The sequence below is a fragment of the Lethenteron reissneri genome, chromosome 10 (assembly GCF_015708825.2).
Source record: "Lethenteron reissneri isolate LAM-NWPU_2019-01 chromosome 10, ASM1570882v1, whole genome shotgun sequence".
NCBI classification, from domain to species: domain Eukaryota; kingdom Metazoa; phylum Chordata; class Hyperoartia; order Petromyzontiformes; family Petromyzontidae; genus Lethenteron; species Lethenteron reissneri.
In genome coordinates, this window is record NC_083788.1 from 13,744,789 (window position 1) to 13,763,254 (window position 18,466).

Consider the following 18,466-nt stretch of genomic DNA (forward strand, 5'->3'; position numbering starts at 1 on the left):
TTCATCTGTAGCCCGCAGGGACTGTGTAGAATAGGACTTCTGTTGCGCTGTTATTTTACGACCAATACACAAGGTCGCAAACATATTTTTTGCATAAAAAAAACACATCAACCTGCCAAAATAAACTAATTAACTCACCAAACTTGCCAGCCAGTCTCTGCAGCCTTTAAACCAGTTCATTCAATCTAACATCACCTAATTTCTCGTAGCCACTTCATAATTCCATTTCTTCAAGTGTTATTACCCATTATTTGTAATGCTCGCGATCGATAAGTGGCTTAAATTATGAACGCTCTGGTATTGAACGGCCCGGCACGTGACTGGAGAGACGAAAAGCCGAGAATAACCGCCATCGGAAAAAAAGCATATCGTGGGCTGCCGTGACCATTGTTCACGATACGGTATTACATTACACGATATGACGATGTGTGTGTTGTTGTTTGTATGTATGTAGAACTTCTTGCGCACTGCACGTAGCCCACCCCGCTAATCGGAGGTCAGTTTCAGCTGAACTCTGTAATTGTATGTCATATTTTTAGGCTTTTGTTTTGTGCATTGATGTATTACTATTATAATAAGCCTGCCTTGTGTTTTCAGTAACACGAGAATTAATGAAACAAGAGTACGTAAATCATCATATCACAATTATGCAATCAATTACTCCAGAAATCGTTTTACAAAGCACTACTTTAATGGGCAATAGCTGTTTTTAGAACTTTAATTATGATCATGAACTTGAGCTATTGTTTATTCGTATATATTTTGTTCTGAAATTAATATTTCAGCCAATTTTATGAGCAACGATAATCACCGAACGACGCTATTTTTGAAAAACGTTTATACGATTATCACGGATCTTATATCACAGTATCACCATGCTGCGACAACCCGAGTACGCGTGGCACGTGAAGCAACAAGTGGCACGGCAGGCGGCACGTGCCGTGTGGAACCTGACACGCGTGTCACCTGTCAACACGCGTGTCGCGCCGCGTGGGCGAGCTCCACGCACCTGGAAGTGGGGCTTCTCGGCGAGCGCCGTGGCGATGGCTTTGGCGGCCTCCACCCCAATGGTGTTGCCCTCCAGGCTGAGCGCCTCCATGTGCTCGCACTTCTCAATGGCCGACACCACCACGCCCGCTGTGGGGAGAGAAGCACAACGTGAGACGCTGGAGTCGCTGCCCACGTAAACGCCGCTCGTCAGCAGCCGTGATTAGAGCACCCCACAGACGCATTCACGGAGAAATTAAATGCCTTTAACGACACAAGATATGTCTGATCTGTGTGTAAAAGCAGGCCAAAATACCCTCGAGAGGGGCTATCTAGAGCTCCCTACAGGGGAAGTCCTTCCACCAGCAGTGGTTTGAACAAACCATTGCATGGCTGCACCTTGACAACAAAAAAGCCGAGGAACAAATAACTCGTAATGGGCCTGATCTCGCCAGGCCTCGGACGCTAAGAGGGGTTGAGCCTGGTAAGTGCTTGAATGGGTGACCACAATGCAAAATAACAGGTGTTATAGGTGTTGTGGGTAGCGGAGCGCAATGCAGAAAAATCCATTGTTCTATATTTCTCCCGTTAGCACCAAGCCACGCTGACGCACGGCTTCTCCGGACTATTCCACATGCAAGTCATTGCACTTTTAAAACATGCCTCCTATTGCTACGTCACGTCGCAGGAGTAAATGCTAATGTTGTAAAATGTTCTTTCTACCGTGATTATTATGTATTATTATTACACGAGCTTAGCCAAGAAAGTATCAAGACATTTCTAGGAGGGTCATGCCAAATGTTCGCATGAGGGTCGATGTTGCTGCGCGTGATCCAAAATGAGTAATTTGCAGGTACATTGGGGTGTTTGGTCAATGCCAGTTATATTGTGTTTGTTACTATTGGAAGGCAGATACTGGAGAAGCCGATGGAAAAATATCATATGTCGTGTTTAAAATCCATCTCTTCCCAAATTCACTTCTCAATGACATGACTAGAGGAATCAATGCATTGTTACATCCAAGCTACCATGTAAGTGGCCAAAGACCATGGCACACAATTGAACCACAAGTAAGGCACCGTAAATGTTGTCATACAGAAATGAATTGCGTGGTTGGTTCATTTAATTCCCAAAGCAGGGAGAAAACGTGAAGCGGAACGTGGCAAAGTAACCTGAGCTCTACAAATATTGTACATTTGGAAGATGAGTGCAGTTATAAAAGAAAAATAGATGTTTTTATTTTCTTTGCAAGCCTATACAACTTCTCTGCTTCAAAGCTCCCAAAGCAGTATGAAATTAAATTATAAAGCGAGAAAACGAGCCGGAGATGTTGCTTATGAACACCCAGGTATGCAAAACAAATAATAAAATAAGCCAGCCCATCATCAAGCAAAGAGCCTCAAAACACTTATCAAAGCAATATGCAGCTGTGATTAGGTAATAATTACTGAGCTCTTAGAACAGTCTGATTCTAGGATCAATGCTGCAGATCAATCATGGAAAAAGGCTCGGATGCGGACAGAAAGATTAAATTCGTCGCCCAGCTATTGTATGATCCACTTCGACGAGGGTAATGAAAGGGGCGGAGGTGTTCACCTACTATTGCTGCGAGCTCAGGGCTTGTGAATTGTTGTTTGCATGCATTCCCCAGCCAAAGCGTGCGACACCGGTGCTCGTGAGATCTGAAATATGAGAGCTTTGCGGCCCCTGTACTGCTCGGGGGTAATGTCGTAAATAACGTACAAGAGATGTTTGTGGAAGGCGTGCGGAGAGTGCAAAGATAATGGCCAACGGGTCAGCACTCGGCAAATTTACGAGCCGCGATCCGATGTGCCTAGAGCATCCGCCTTTATTTATGCTCGTTTCAAGCGGCGCGTGCCTTACACGCGGAATATTAATAGGGTGAAAAAACCTAACTAATGGGTTTGATTTTCCGGGGCTGCTCGGCAAGCCGTTACAATTAGAAGTTGATTGACGCTACCGAGAGCCCGCCAGCGGTGAGAGCCTCATTAGAAGTTGGCTTCCACTGGATGCGGTATTTCATTTTAACGGCCGCCAACTGTTATCGCCATCCCCGCACACGCCCGCGCCCTCTCTTGCATCCCGAGATGGAGGAAACCTTGTTAAAGAGAAGCTTTACATAGTGGCCACCTGGCCATAACGACCGCCTATGCCCCGAATAAGGAGGCTCTGTCGCTACCTCCCCCCCACCCACGGTCTTCCACGTGGTAACCCTGTTCGTGCAATACACTCAGAGAGCTTGCCTTTCAGACTGACCATGTGGGGCAACTCATGGGCTGGAGCACAGCACTTGGCCTTCCCCAAGCGTGGCTTTATGGGGTGATGCAATTATATTTAAGACATTTAGAAGAGGGTGAAATCTTATACTGGCCCGATTAATTAAAATTAGCGCCGAGCCGTTTATCAACTGAAACTAAAACATGTGGGACAAAGTGGCGAGGTACTGGCAGAGACTCTCTGGGTACTCCCACAAGGCAGCTTTCTGTTTCAAGTTGTTCCTGAAATTAGTTGCTTGCTACATGCAGTAATTGTGCCCGTATTGCACTGGAACATATTGCACAAGAAATTCACCCATTAGTTTAAAAACATATTTTTAATCAGGCGTTCAGGTCACGAAGCCTGGTGATATAATGCCAGAGGTCCTGCATGTGAGGTTCAATTCTTAAAAGGATGGGAATTGTACCGTGTACAAAATGATGAGCATTGTGAACGGATTTTCAAGAGTACTACATATTTACGGTTTCAACGGATGCTGGAGTCTGCACAGAACAATAAGAAAAACAGCGAATTCCTCTCGCACCAACACATCTCTGCGGTGACAGAGCCCACCGGTAGCGCGTCAGCCGCTCGTTGCAGAGGTTCGCGGTTTGAATCCGACAGGCCTCTTCCCTGATGTCTGCTGCAGGTATCGTCACCGTAAAAACGCTCCACGTCATCGGCTTCACATTGCACGATAACATCTTCTGTGACATCGCCGGCATCATTGTGCAAATTCGAAACAATACCAGGTATTACCGTATCACACAATTGTCATTCGCATAGCCAAATTGCCCCTCTACTGCAGGCTCTGTCTGTGAAACACAGCACCTTCTTGACAGCCATCCTCCGATTAATTATCAAGGTTGGCTATGTACGGTGCGAAAGAAGTTCAGCATACATACATCCGCTATAAGTTTGGCTCGAATACCAAATGTGCAAAATTGATATTTTATTATTCCATTCTCCGAGAGCGAGGGTTAAACCACAGCACGGTAACACGATAGAAGCAGGCGAATTACTGTTCATCACTTTCCATTGACAAATGCATTTTTAGCGCAGAGAAAGTGACAAGTTTTTGAATGATAATCGATGGCCGCAGAGAACAGTTCCCTTTATAAATAACATACGCGGGGTGACTTTGAATCGTTTCTACACAACACATTATGTGACCAAGGCATTGATCAGTCCATGCACCTGAAGTAATCTGAATTAATAATAAGCGCTTGCATCGCTCTATATTGCTATAATGTTGGATCAACTGCCAAGCCATAGGTCTTTGTCCTCTGTGTCTTTATCCTCCCACCGTGGTCCAAGGCCAGGGCAAGCTACGCCTTGGCCACTTTCCAAACAAGGTAAGTCCTTTCGCAGGCAGTACGTTCATATACAATGCGAGACCATCCGGCATGCTAACAACCGCACTCAAAAAACACGCAAACCAGCACTGCGTACGTGGAATTCGACTGCGAGAATAGCAGATGGATTGGAGAAGATGTGCAGGTGGATGATAAACTCTTATGAAGAGGGCAGCTTGGGCAGGTCGCTAGAAGGGATGATGGTACACGATGGCCAAGAATAATGGAGCGGCAGCCACGGAATGTAACGAATTCCGAAGGGACATTTACCGAGGAGATGGCGCAACAACATCGTCTCGTGGGCAGGTTGTACGCGGCGTGTTACATGCAGGATCGATCGTGAGGGATGGTGGCAGCTTGGAGAGTCCCTCATCCAGCAGTGGATAGGCCACGGCTAATGATATTAGAGAATGACTGCCTTATGCATCAACTTCCCTGCCACGGGAATATGGCATTTTACTTGGTGGTTCACGGTTGTGCACAGCAGTCAAGCATAGCCCCCCCCCCCACCAATCTCTCACATGGGCATAAAAACACAACTTGATTTTAATAATGATCAGCTTTCTGTGAAAAGCACTCGTGGACGTGTGACCATACGTCCCCGTGTATTTTAAACACGATTTTGTTTGGGCTTCGTTCAGCATCCGAGCCAACAACACGCATTGAAACCTAAGAATCCCCACGCTTCCTCCTCCACCACGTGCTCAGGCGCGGGAGAGGCGACCGCCGGTTTATTGGTGGCATCAGCAGCAGCAGAAACCTTCTAAACATTCTAGATTTGAAGCTTTCGTGACTGCAAGGATTCATACGCTTTGGTTTTTTCGGTAAAGTCACGTAGGTAAAAATAAATAAAATAAATAATAGAAATACAAATTATAAATCACGTTTCGGAGGCAACACAAGTCTCCGTCATCAGGTGGGACCGTTACAGTAAATGTAGCTATGACGGTCCCACCTGATGACGGAGACTTGTGTTGCCTCCGAAACGTCGTGATTATTATTTAGATTATTGTTTAATTATTATTTATTTTTACCTACGTGACTTTACCGAAAAAACGTATAAAACATGCCCCGCTATAAAGCAGCAACACCTCCTCCAACCCGTATCGCCAGCCATCCGGAATAAAGACTCGTTATTGTTTATGAAGTTGGAATACTCCTCTCATGTATCTGGTGGAACTCTCAGCCGATAGAACTCTAAGTAAAGCAATCAGGTTGGACGAGAACCCATCGGCAATTCACTCCGGTCACTCGCTCATCGGCAGTCAGGCGCCTCCTCATCACTCTGCTATCGCTACTGCCATGGTTTACGATCTCCCATGAACTCTAAAGTTCAACATCGATACACTGTACATACACACAACGTTGTAATAAAATAAAAATAATATTATAAATGTTTAAGAATTTACTAAATAAACTAAACGTTTAATAATCCCCCTCCCACTACCCCCCCCCCCCCCCCACCGCGCAATGCACTTCAAATAGCCTCGCTTATGGCAAGATATAAACTCTTTATTGATTCTAGATTTGAAGCTTTATCGATTACATATTGGAACAGCGTTGCATGTTGCTGCCCGTTCGGCCCCGTTGCCCGGCAACCGCGGCGTTGCGGTATCTTAGCAACAACCGCCACCGGTAGAATCTTCCGGAAGATGCCCCCCCCCGCTCCGCGTTTTTTTCCCGCTCTCTGCGGCCGCCCTCCCAAGCACCACCGCCATCTTCCAAACACGGAAGACGTCTTCCGGAAGACGCCGGTTCCCTCGTCACGTGACCCCGACCACCCGCCCCTCCCCCTTTACCCCTCGTCCGCCCCCCTCCTCCCGGCAACTTGAATGGCTGAGGGGGAAGGGGACGCGGCTGCCCGCTGCTTGCCAAGCTACGGGACTTTGTTTAGTTTGTTTCGTTCTGAAACGGAGCGCCGCACTGCACGCGAGGCGAGAGAGGCTCGACGGCCGTCGCTCACGAGCAAGCCGCCGCCGCCGCGCGACTCTTAACGGCGGCCTTCCCCTCCCTCCCTGCCCGCCTGCCTGCCCGCCTGCCTGCCTCACAGCTTGCCTCCCTCACAGCCCGCCTGCCTCACAGCTTGCCTCCCTCACAGCCTGCCTGCCTCACAGCTTGCCTCCCTCACAGCCTGCCTCCCTCACAGCTTGCCTCCCTCACAGCCTGCCTGCCTCACCGTCCTCGGCCGTGTTGAGCTTGAGGCACTCTCCCTTGAAGCTCACGAGCGCCGCCTCCACTTTGGCCTTGGCGAGCGAGGCGGCCAGCTCCGTCACCGCGTCGGTAGACATGGCTGAGACTTTCTCTCTTCAAAGCGATGTCTTGTTTGGTGGTTGTTGTCGTCGTCGTCGTCGTCGTGTCGGTTGCGGTGGGTGCCGATTGCCGCGGTGAGGGGGGACCCCGTCGACTTCGCTCGGCCCGGCGCGAGCGACGATGGCGGCGAAGAGTTTGAATGGCGCCGCGAGTTCTCGCGAGACCAGCGGCGTGACGTCACAGGGGGGCGGGGTGGGGGAGGGGCGGGGTATCTGGGGGGAGGGGTGTGGTGGGGGGGTAGAGGAGCGACGCTCACAACAACGAGTGGAGCGCCCGGCTGATAAAGTGCAGCAAGTTAGCACAGTGGGGGGGGGGGGGTACAACAGGTCTCAGTCACTCGACCCATGGCACCTGCTGGGTCTGTCCCGTGACCTCCTGTCGGCGAAACTTCGACACATCACGTGGTGGCCTCAAAGTGCACCTGGCCTGGCACAGGCGCTGTGGTGACGTCACCGCCACTTAGTGGCGAATGGCGGGGATTGGGGAGGGGCGGGGTGTGTGGGGGAGGGGCGGGGTGTGGTGGGGTGGGGAGAGGGGCGGGGGGAGGGGCGGGGTGTGTGGGGGAGGGGCGGGGTGTGGTGGGGTGGGGAGAGGGGCGGGGGGAGGGGCGGGGTGTGTGGGGGAGGGTGGGGGGAGGGGCGGGGTGTGGGGGGTTTGGGGAGCGGTGGTGTAGTGGTTAGCGCGCTGCGCCACGAACCCGGCCACCCGAGTTCGATTCCCGCTCACTCCACTCACGACGCGCACCATCAGCACCATCAGTACCATCAGCACCATCAGCACCATCAGCACCATCAGCATCATCAGCACCATCAGCATCATCAGCACCATCAGCACCATCAGCATCATCAGCACCATCAGCACCATCAGCACCATCAGCACCATCAGCACCATCAGCATCATCAGCACCATCAGCATCATCAGCACCATCAGCACCATCAGCATCATCAGCACCATCAGCACCATCAGCATCATCAGCACCATCAGCACCATCAGCATCATCAGCATCATCAGCACCATCATCACCATCAGCACCATCAGCACCATCAGCATCATCAGCACCATCAGCATCATCAGCATCATCAGCATCATCAGCACCATCAGCATCATCAGCACCATCAGCACCACCAGCACCACTAGCATCATCAGCACCATCAGCACCATCAGCACCATCAGCATCATCAGCCCCATCAGCATCATCAGCACCATCAGCACCATCAGCACCATCAGCATCATCAGCCCCATCAGCACCATCAGCACCATCAGCATCATCAGCACCATCAGCACCATCAGCATCATCAGCACCATCAGCACCATCAGCATCATCAGCACCATCAGCACCATCAGCATCATCAGCACCATCAGCACCATCAGCACCATCAGCATCATCAGCACCATCAGCACCATCAGCATCATCTCGGGAACTCTCCGCCCGACGCCTCCACCGTGGCTTCTCGTGCTGAGCAGCATTGCCCAGCCCTCACGTCCGACGAGAAGAAGTCGCCACAGCCAGCGAGCGACTGGAGAAGATCAGAAATCAGAATGAAGCCTTAATTATTTAAACTGGAGGAATCCGATGAGCTCTAAAGCTCTTTTTCACGGATGTCCAGTTGGGGAAAGGCAGAACGTTACAACAACAAACAACACAAAACACGATGTGAGTGCAAAGTATAGGAAAGGTAAACAAACCACTTTAAATTATATATACAAATAAAACCCAAACCAGGTAAAGCCCACTGAGCTATTATCTTTTCAGAAGCGACTTGGCTATCACGAATGCAAGCTGAACGCCACCCCAAGCCTGCGGTACACGAAGGCCCCCAGCACCCACACGCCACCATCACGACGCCCACCGCGACCCTGACAGCCAGCCAGGGCGCCAGCTAGGAAGCCAGCCAGCACACCTTTATTTTTAAAAATAAAGTCCCGGTATTCGTTCGCGTCGTTGTGGATAGTGTGAGAAATAATCAATAATTAGACAATACGCTTCCCTTCGAATGTATGTCCCTTCGAGCGAGCCTGACTGCTGATGAGACACTGAATACCAAAGCAGGTTCAGAGTTGCTGGTGTTGAACCAATGGTCACGTGATCGCAGGATGTGTGCAACACAGATGCGTGAAGGAGGCGCTAGTGTCCGATAATTTATTTTTGTCACTTAATTTTGCCGTGTAACTTCAAGCCATTAATGCATTATTCATTCTCGAACAAGACCGGCCATTCATTCCTCACAGTATCCATAAACGAGGCAAGCCATTCGTTTCATTATTCATTCATGAATGAGGCCTACCATATATATGCAATTATACATTCATCAACTGGACGAGTTGTTCACACGATTATTCACTCGTTTAAGAATCCTAGAGCATATGTGATTTACACTTGAAGGAGGCGTCCCGTAGAGTAATAATAATTATTATCATAAATAAGGGTTTATTTAACATCGACTTGCGCGGTGTGCACAGGACAGCACTGACGTGCCTCAGTGAGAGTGCTGGGCGAGGTAGCAACGCATGAATAAAATATAAACGAAGTAAATTAATAGCGAGTGGAATAACGGAGGCGGCCACAAACAGGCATATCGAGTCGTGTAAAGTTATAAACAATAGCAGTGATTTTTTTTATTTGTCTTATTGACGGAGCGTGTCTCTTGACGCGGGGTCGTAGCCAAGTTTGCAGACACACCAACCTCGCTGCGTTAACATAATTGTCGTGATGTGTCATTATATTAAACGCGGACGCTATGACGATGTATCGACCTTCAAATTAAATGATAACATGCAATAAAACCACAGTTTGTTCATCAATTCAATGTGTATTAATCTGTGCGCTCAATTATTTCATTTTATTCATCCCTGAATGAACACGAGTCAAATTAAAGTGCCCGATTATTTTAATATACAAACCAGACCTGCCGACCATCGAGTCAGTCGTGAATGACCACGGGAGACATCCAAGTGGGCTCCTTCTCCGCGCCTTCCACGTGCGGTGGTGCCTACCACGTGGCCTGCAATCCAGTACTCGAGGCGAGGGTTGTTGGATCATACACGGATGGTACGAGACTCCATTCGCGTGGGCGTCGATGAGGAGGAGCCTGTACCCTGGCTCGCTGGAAGAATGCGGTATGGCAAAACATGTGGACCCCACCTGTGCCGTCTGTTCCGTTTGTTACGTCTGTACGGTCTCTTCCGTCTGTTCCGTCAGTACCGATTGTTCCGTCTCTACTCTCTTATCCCTCTGTGCCGTCTGTTCCGTCGCACGCGTCGGTTTTCTCTGGGTGCTCCGCTTTCCTCCCACATGTAAAACACTCATTAATTGGCCGATAAAATCTTAACATTTAGAAGACCGCAGAGCTTGGACAATTGTTGGCAATGCCTCGCCGCGTGGCTGCTGCTGCTGCCTTGCCGCTCGTGTCTGGGGTTCCTCCTCGTGGCGCCTCTGAGTCCGCACACTGTCGTAAAGAGAGCGGACGAGGGCTGTGCAGCAGCAGCAGCAGCGCGTTACAAGTTGACATTGCTATCAAACACCAAACGGCCAAACCGGAGGCGAATACATTAATGGGGTAGCGAATGCACTGCCGATGCGCCTTAAAAAGCGAAAGTGTTTAATCAGTGCTATGACGTGGCCATTCCCAAGAGAGTGGTTAGAGAAGCACGGAGAGATGCAAGCTCGACATTCACATCCCTCCCTCTCTCTCGAGAGAGAGAAAGGCGTGCGCTTGGACAATATCCCATTCCTTGGCCACCACTGTCCTTTATTCCTCACCATTGGCCATCGTCCCTTCCGCCGACGCATGCTATCCAAGCCGACTTCACTGTTCTCAATTACGTCACCGCTTTTGAGTGACTTGCGTCTGTGAGCGACGTCTGGAGCCCACCAGCCGCGCGTGCCTCTCTCTGTCTGTCCCTCCGATGTCATTCCAAGTGTTGCGCCTCTCCATTCGCCAGTGTGTCTGTGTGTGTGTGCACTCTCCCTTCTTGGCACGTTCTTCTTAAACAGCGCGTCTGCATTTCTGGCCCATATGTCACAGCACATGCGGCACGCGCTCATTACTCTGGAAGGCTTTGCTGTTTTTTCATGAATGTTTCTGTTGCGCGCAGTCACTTTAAGATGTTCTTTGTTCGTGTTTTTGTTTGTTGCGGTTGCACCCAAGTCAAGAGCCGCATGGCTCACAGGGCTCTACCTAATAAATGAACTGAACTGAAAACGAAAATACGTTCAAGCACGAACACAAGTAGGCAAGCATTACAGAAAGCCATGGATATGCACGAGCACTCATCCTCTTCCTCCTCCGTGTTTGTTGGGGTAACTAAAGAGCCTGACCACCGCTCTGCGTAATGGAGTCTCAGCGTATACGCGTCCCGCGGCCCAGATTGATGTATCGTTAAGAAGCCTGCATTAGGACCATTACGGAAAAGAACACCCCCCCCCCCCAGCCAGCCAGCCGCACACCGCGATGTTGGAAATAATCCGCAGCAAAAAGCGAGCGCGCCCCTAATGACTGCACAGTTGGAATGTAATGCCACTGCGGTATTGATTGACACGGGAGACGGTCGCAGGCCACAATTTTATGTTTGCAATCAATGGTTTTAAGGTGGGAGGTTTTTTCACTCCATGTTTTGCATACATAGATCACCCTTCTGATGTAGATTTTTTTTCTTCTTCCTGTGATCAATGGTATTTCTGGGACTAAATTGCCGCGTGGTGGCAAATGAATGGGTTTGATGTCCAGTATTCGAGGAGCGCACACGCGTTCAGCCACTCGGGGACTCTCGCACGCGCGAATTATTGCCGGAGTGGTGCAGCTTATTAATAACGAGCGCAATCATTGATTTCCCCTTTGTCAATATAGCGCTGAATGAAGACCTACCTCTCACACGCCGTGCCGATCGTGACGGCGGTTTTACGATAATTCACCGTGCTTGATCATTGCGGGTAAGGTAATGGGGGTGGGCTCAAAGAACTGGTTCACATATCATTCTGCGCCGATGTCGGACGCGACCGGGAATTGAACTCGGGTCTCTGTGTTCATTCCACTTGGGGCTCGCTTCGCGTTCGTCTTGCGTGGTCGGGAATTGAACTCGGGTCTCTGGGTTCATTCCACTTGGGGCTCGCTTCGCGTTCGTCTTGCGTGGTCGGGAATTGAACTCGGGTCTCTGGGTTCATTCCACTTGGGGCTCGCTTCGCGTTCGTCTTGCGTGGTCGGGAATTGAACTCGGGTTTCTGGGTTCATTCCACCTGGGGCTCGCGTGCAGCGATGGCAGCATCGTGGCACGCTGCAGGGCGAGGGTGCTCTGCGGCGGCCGGCAGCCTGTTCCCACCCCCTACTGCACGCGATAGGTTCTGCTTAAGTGAGCATTCGTTTGACGCGCTTTTAAATAATTGCAGTATTTGTTTAGCCATTTCACCATTGTTGCTTTCAGGATTTTTTATGAATCGGCCCTTTTTTATGAGCGCATTTTTCAAACGGGTGACTCACACCACGCGTAAACACACCGTGTACACACACGCGTGTGTGTAGACACACACACGCATGTAGACATACACGCGTGTAGACACACACACGTGTACACACACACGCGTGTAGACACACCGTGTACACGCGCACACAACACGGAGTGTGCCGCCAGCCTGCTGTGTGTCGCCCCCCATTGACGGGTCACACAAACACCGCCAGCATCATCAAACATATCCACGATTGGATGGAGGATTTCAAAGGGAGCTTTGTGATGAAAAAACACAAGTCGTCATTTTTTGTTATTGCCTGCAGGCAGGTGTGACGAGGCCAGGTGTGACGTGGCCAGGTATGACGAGGCCAGGTGTGATGAGGCCAGGTGTGACGAGGCCAGGTGTGACGAGGCCAGGTGTGATGAGGCCAGGTGTCACGTGGCCAGGTGTGACGAGGCCAGGTGTGATGTGGTGTGGGGTGATGAGGCCAGGTGTGACGTGGCAGGTGTCACGTGGCAGTTGTGATGAGGCCAGGTGTGACGTGGCCAGGTGTGACGGATGCTCCTGCTGTTGTGGAGTGACTCATGCAGCCAGCTATGGTTGCAGGGTTTGGTGGTACATGTTGTTTATGTCGTTTATTGTGAAAATTCGGTCACAGTTCCTATGATCACTATTACATTGCTTTTATGGCATTATTTTGCATTGTCTTTGAAACTGATTGGTCCACACCAGAGACAGCTTTCTTTTGAGCCTCGTATGTTTTTTGTTTGCATTCTGACCACAAGTATTGTGGTCAATGCAGACATGATTCCTTGTTAAAGGTTTCAGTTTGGTGTTTTAACATCTTAACACTTGTTTTGTTGCCAGAAAAAAAGGGGAAAACCCGATGATCATATTTTTGTACTGGCAAAGTACGTCCCATGATGAGGATACAATTCATGAAAATATCACCGACTTTAGCAATAATTTAACGCTCCCACTGCGATTTAGGCACGAATTGCGCTTGCAATGCTTTGTGACGAAGTTCCTTTTAAAAAACAAAGCCATATACCGTGCGTGTTAATCTGTCACTGTCTGACTATTAATAAATAATATATATACCCAACATATTCGTCAATAACACTGCGGCCTCAAAATTTTCATGACTCAATGGGCTTTACTTGGGCAATAAACTTGTGGCAGTGGCACTTTTTCACGGCACATAAAAGAGAATGAATAAATAATACGCGATATTTTGAAACATCGCTAATTGTAATTTTGTTCAATTTAATGCCACGGTGTTATTGACGGCTGCGTTGAGGGCTGTTGTTGTTATTTGTTGTTTGTGTACCGCTGCCAACGGAGCGGCAGCAAACACTTTAATGAGCATGGCTGTCGGCGTATTTACATAGAGTTGACAAATATTTTGAGAAGAAAGGCTGACATCTCTCGCACAATTAACTCTGGCTCGGTGATCGGACATCAACGTTGTCGCTTATAAACGCGGCGGTGGGGAAATGCGGAGGAGGGGAGGGGGGGTGACGAGAGGGGGGGGGTCAAATGCGATGATGACACGAGGCCAAATATGCTTCCGTCTCGTTCATCATCATTCACATCGGGAACGTGTCGCACGACGCGCGTCATGACGCTGCAATAAATAAACGCCGCACACGTCAAGTGGCGGGTCACATTTGCCGTGGATGGATTGGATGGGCTCGGTTTCAACCTGGATCATGTGGCGGTGGTGGTGCTGGTGCTGTTGGTGGTGGTGCTGGTGGTGGTGGTGCTGGTGGTGGTGCTGCTGGTGGTGGTGCTGGTGGTGGCGGTGCTGCTGGTGGTGGTGGTGCTGGTGGTGCTGGTAGTGCTGGTGGTGTCACGTGCGTGTGAGCCATAGCTGCTGCTGCTGCAGCTGCTGCCGTAGCTGCTGCTGCTGCTGTGACTGCTGCTGCTGTAGCTGCTGCTGCTGCTGTAGCTGCTGTAGCTGCTGTAGCTGCTGCTGCTGTAGCTGCTGCTGCTGTAGCTGCTGCTGCTATAGCTGCTGCTGCTGCTGCTGCTTGTGGCTATTCTGGGAGTTGTGATTGAAGCCTCCCAGCACGCCACCTTCAAGCCGCGCATTGCCCAGGGAGAGGTGCCAACGAGCAGGCCCTGCCAAGTGGCCACAACAAATGATTCACATCTATTTGCTTACCTTTTTACATTATTAATTGCACGGCTTTTTGGGGGTAGGCTGGGGGGGGGGGCATGTTGAATATTCACGCGTGGTGGATGCAATTAGTGCCAGTACAGTAATGATGACCCAAGACGCCTTTGCAGGAGGTTCCCTGCATCATATGGGCTCAGCGATTGGCCAGTTCTAACGAATGCGTGCAACACCTGTGTGTAGGTGTACCTGTTGTTGTTGTGTAACACCTGTGTGTAGGTGTACGTGTTGTTGTTGTTGTGCAACACCTGTGTGTAGGAGTACCTGTTGTTGTTGTGTAACACCTGTGTAGGTGTACGTGTTGTTGTGGAACACCTGTGTATAGGTCTACCATGTTGATATTGCTGTGTAACACCTGTGTTTGTGTACGTGTTGTTGTTGTTGTGTAACTCCAAAAATGCAGCAGACGTCAGGGTCGGCATTGAACCCACGCCCTCCTGTAGACCAGGCGAGGTAGTGGACATCTCGCCGATCGACCAACAGCGCTCAATGACTTTGCGCTGTAGGTCATTACTCGAAACGTCGCCCATTATGTATTTAGACTTTGAAGGCCGCAGTGTTATTGACGAACGTGCTGAGTTTCCTAGTCCTCCCCCCCCCCCCCCCCCCCACGTGCTGTGCTCTACTCAGGGGTCGCGTTCCCGTGCATCCTGCTGCCTGGACGGAGTCCCAGCATCACCGCGTGCCACCGCTCGTGGTCACTGCGACGATCCCGTGGGCGGCCGCACCGTGCGAGGGAAGGGCGGTAACGAGGGTGGGGGAGGGGGGTGTCAGCAGTACTCGGTGCCCTAAGGAAGCCATCGCTCGAGTGAGCCCCCCCCCCCCCAGCTGGCCAGGAACGCAACGCCCTCGTGACGGGCACCGCGTCCCACGTGGCTCTGGGACAGCTGCCCCCGCTGCACGGACACGCAACTCAGATGAGCGCGGCTGTCTCCGTACGACGCGAAAGAAGTTCAACAGAACGCCAACACAGCCGCCATTCGCCACGAAGGGACGGCGACGTCACCACGGCGCTCGTGGCAGGCCAGGTGCACTTTGAGGTGCACTTCGACATACAAAGACAAAGATCCCCCGTGCAGTCTTAACAGACTGTAGGGGCAAGTGCTGTTAGCGAGCACCTATGAAGGCCGGAACGGCGCACGAGGGGGTGGGTGGCCAGCACCCCGCCTGGCCGCCTTTGTCTCCCCAGTGGCGATGTTTATACGCACCGCAACAGGTACTCATTTGAGGCTGAGTCGACCTAGGGGAGGCCCAGGACCGGTTCAGATAATCGTTACCGGTGTTGGCCGCGAGCGGGAATCGAACTCGCGGTCGCCAGGTTCGTAGCGCAGCGTAGCGCTAACCACTGCACCACCGCTCCTCCCTTCGACACACACGCGCGCGCGCGCACGGACACGCGGATCCCGCAGGGTGACGCGAAACCAGGGGGCGGTCTCCCCCTCGGTGCCGACGATGACAACGAGCGCCAACACCTCGCTTGGAGCGCACAGATCACACTGCGACTGCCTCCGTGTTTCTCCGCGTTGATCTATCGCGATCGTCTGTGGCGGCTTCTCACGGTGGCAGCAGATAAGCAGATTACAAACATTTGTCAGAGTAAATAGCGGGTGTAATCAGCAGGGGGAGCATCTGTTCGTGCGTTACCTTCGATGCTTAGTTTATTTTATCTCGAGGCACTTTTGTTTAAACGTGTGTCACCACCTCAGTGGTCGCCGTGGCGCACAAGCGCGCGGTGCCAAGTGCGCTCAGCGCTCAGCGCTCGGCACTGAATGCATTAAACTATTACAACTTAACAATGTTTATTATTATTATACCAGGTAAGGTCCACTGAGCTATGTAGCTCTTTTTCAGAAGCGACCTGGCCACACGTGATTCCTCAACGAAGTGGCTTATCACGTGGACATTTCTAGCAGCCAAACACTCTAAACGCGTGTTTCTAAAGGTGGAGGGGAAAACCGGAGGACGTGGAGAAAATTCCATACAACCACAGAGAGAGAGAGAGACATCGCAAACTCCAAATATACAGCAGGGGTTAAGGGTCGGGATCGAACCCACGACCTCCTGCATACCAGGCGAGGTAGTTAACATCTTCTAGCCACCGTGATGATGAGAGAGACACACACAAACTCCAAATATACAGCAGGAGTTAAGGGTCGGGATCGAACCCACGACCTCCTGTATACCTGGCGAGGTAGTTAACATTTCCTAGCCACCGTGATGATGATGAGAGAGAGACACACACCCACACACAAACTCCAAATAAACATCAGGGGTCAGAGTCGGGATCGAACCCACGACCTCCTGTACACCTGGCGAGGTAGTTAACATCTCCTAGCCACCGCGGCGCCTGCAGTCGCCCGCGTGTGTGGCTGCCTGTACGCCCGCGTGTGTGGCTGCCTGTACGCCCGCGTGTGTGGCTGTCTGTAGGCCCGCGTGTGTGGCTGTCTGTAGGTCCGCGTGTGTGGCTGTCTGTAGGCCCGCGTGTGTGGCTGTCTGTAGGCCCGCGTGTGTGGCTGTCTGTAGGCCCGCGTGTGTGGCTGTCTGTAGGCCCGCGTGTGTGGCTGTCTGTAGGTCCGCGTGTGTGGCTGTCTGTAGGCCCGCGTGTGTGGCTGTCTGTAGGCCCGCGTGTGTGGCTGTCTGTAGGCTCGCGTGTGTGGCTGTCTGTAGCTCGCGTGTGTGGCTGTCTGTAGGCCCGCGTGTGTGGCTGTCTGTAGGCCCGCGTGTGTGGCTGTCTGTAGGCCCGCGTGTGTGGCTGTCTGTAGGCCCGCGTGTGTGGCTGTCTGTAGGCTCGCGTGTGTGGCTGTCTGTAGGCCCGCGTGTGTGGCTGTCTGTAGGCCCGCGTGTGTGGCTGTCTGTACGCCCGCGTGTGTGGCTGTCTGTAGGCCCGCGTGTGTGGCTGTCTGTAGGTCCGCGTGTGTGGCTGTCTGTAGGCCCGCGTGTGTGGCTGTCTGTAGGCCCGCGTGTGTGGCTGTCTGTAGGCCCGCGTGTGTGGCTGTCTGTAGGCCCGCGTGTGTGGCTGCCTGTAGGCCCGCGTGTGTGGCTGTCTGTAGGCTCGCGTGTGTGGCTGTCTGTAGGCCCGCGTGTGTGGCTGTCTGTAGGCTCGCGTGTGTGGCTGTCTGGAGGCCCGCGTGTGTGGCTGTCTGTAGGCCCGCGTGTGTGGCTGTCTGTACGCCCGCGTGTGTGGCTGTCTGTACGCCCTCTTTGCATGCGCGCAACGGGCACATCGCAGGCGTGAAGCCAAAGCCAAAGAGCACAGCGCCGCTACGAATGTATTTTCAAGGGGGCTCAGATAAAAAAAAAGATAAAAGTGCAGGCGCATTGCATGGGAACATCGCTACAAAGGTTGAGGTCATTCGAGCCGTGGATTCTCGCGCATTGTGGCCCTGTTTTGTATTCCGATGCAGCTCGGATGAAATGACCTCCACCCCCCCCCCCCTAGGCGATTCCATTTTCTGTTTCTTCTGCCTCTGAAGTAGGCGCGCGCTCGTCGTTTGGAGCTCCGTCGTTCGTTCGTTTGCGCGCGCGGAACGTCCACGCGTGCACGTCAACGACGCGTGCACACGCACGTGCATGCGCACACGCACACGCGCGCGCATGAACGCGTGAGTTTCTGTGCGAGCGGGGGGCCTGAGTGGAGCTGGGACGATTACACCGATTAATCTAAAAGAAAATTGCAAATCGGATTCTTCATGTTGCCGTCCGCTATTTTGGGGCCCCGTTAAATATGACTGCCGCTTCCCACATCCTGCCTCTCGAAGGCGGGAAACCCCCTGCCACGCCATGCCCAACGCGGATGATGATCCCGATGACGTCACCGTGACCCGTTGCACCACCTCCCGTCCAGCGACACGCGTGGGAGAACGGGTAAAACTTCCACCCTCCCCCGCCCTGACCCCAACTATTTTCGTCTTATCC

At 51.7% G+C, this 18,466-nt stretch overlaps 1 protein-coding gene across 3 annotated transcripts in view; it reads right to left on the reverse strand.

Moving 5' to 3' along the window:
- Nucleotides 1-7,098, reverse strand: part of RANGAP1 (Ran GTPase activating protein 1) — a 36,586-nt gene extending 29,488 nt beyond the window's left edge. For 2 of the 3 annotated variants that reach the window (XM_061549539.1, XM_061549538.1), the window contains exons 1-2: nt 6,796-7,098; nt 1,010-1,137 (exon numbers count right to left, since the gene is read on the reverse strand). In XM_061549539.1, coding sequence (XP_061405523.1) covers nt 1,010-1,137; nt 6,796-6,907 — 240 coding nt within the window. In that variant the 5' untranslated portion in view covers nt 6,908-7,098. Of the gene's footprint in view, nt 1-1,009; nt 1,138-2,587; nt 2,965-6,795 lie in introns of those variants that run through there. The other variant, XM_061549540.1, reaches the window with a different exon arrangement.
- Between the last annotated feature and the right edge of the window lie 11,368 nt (nt 7,099-18,466).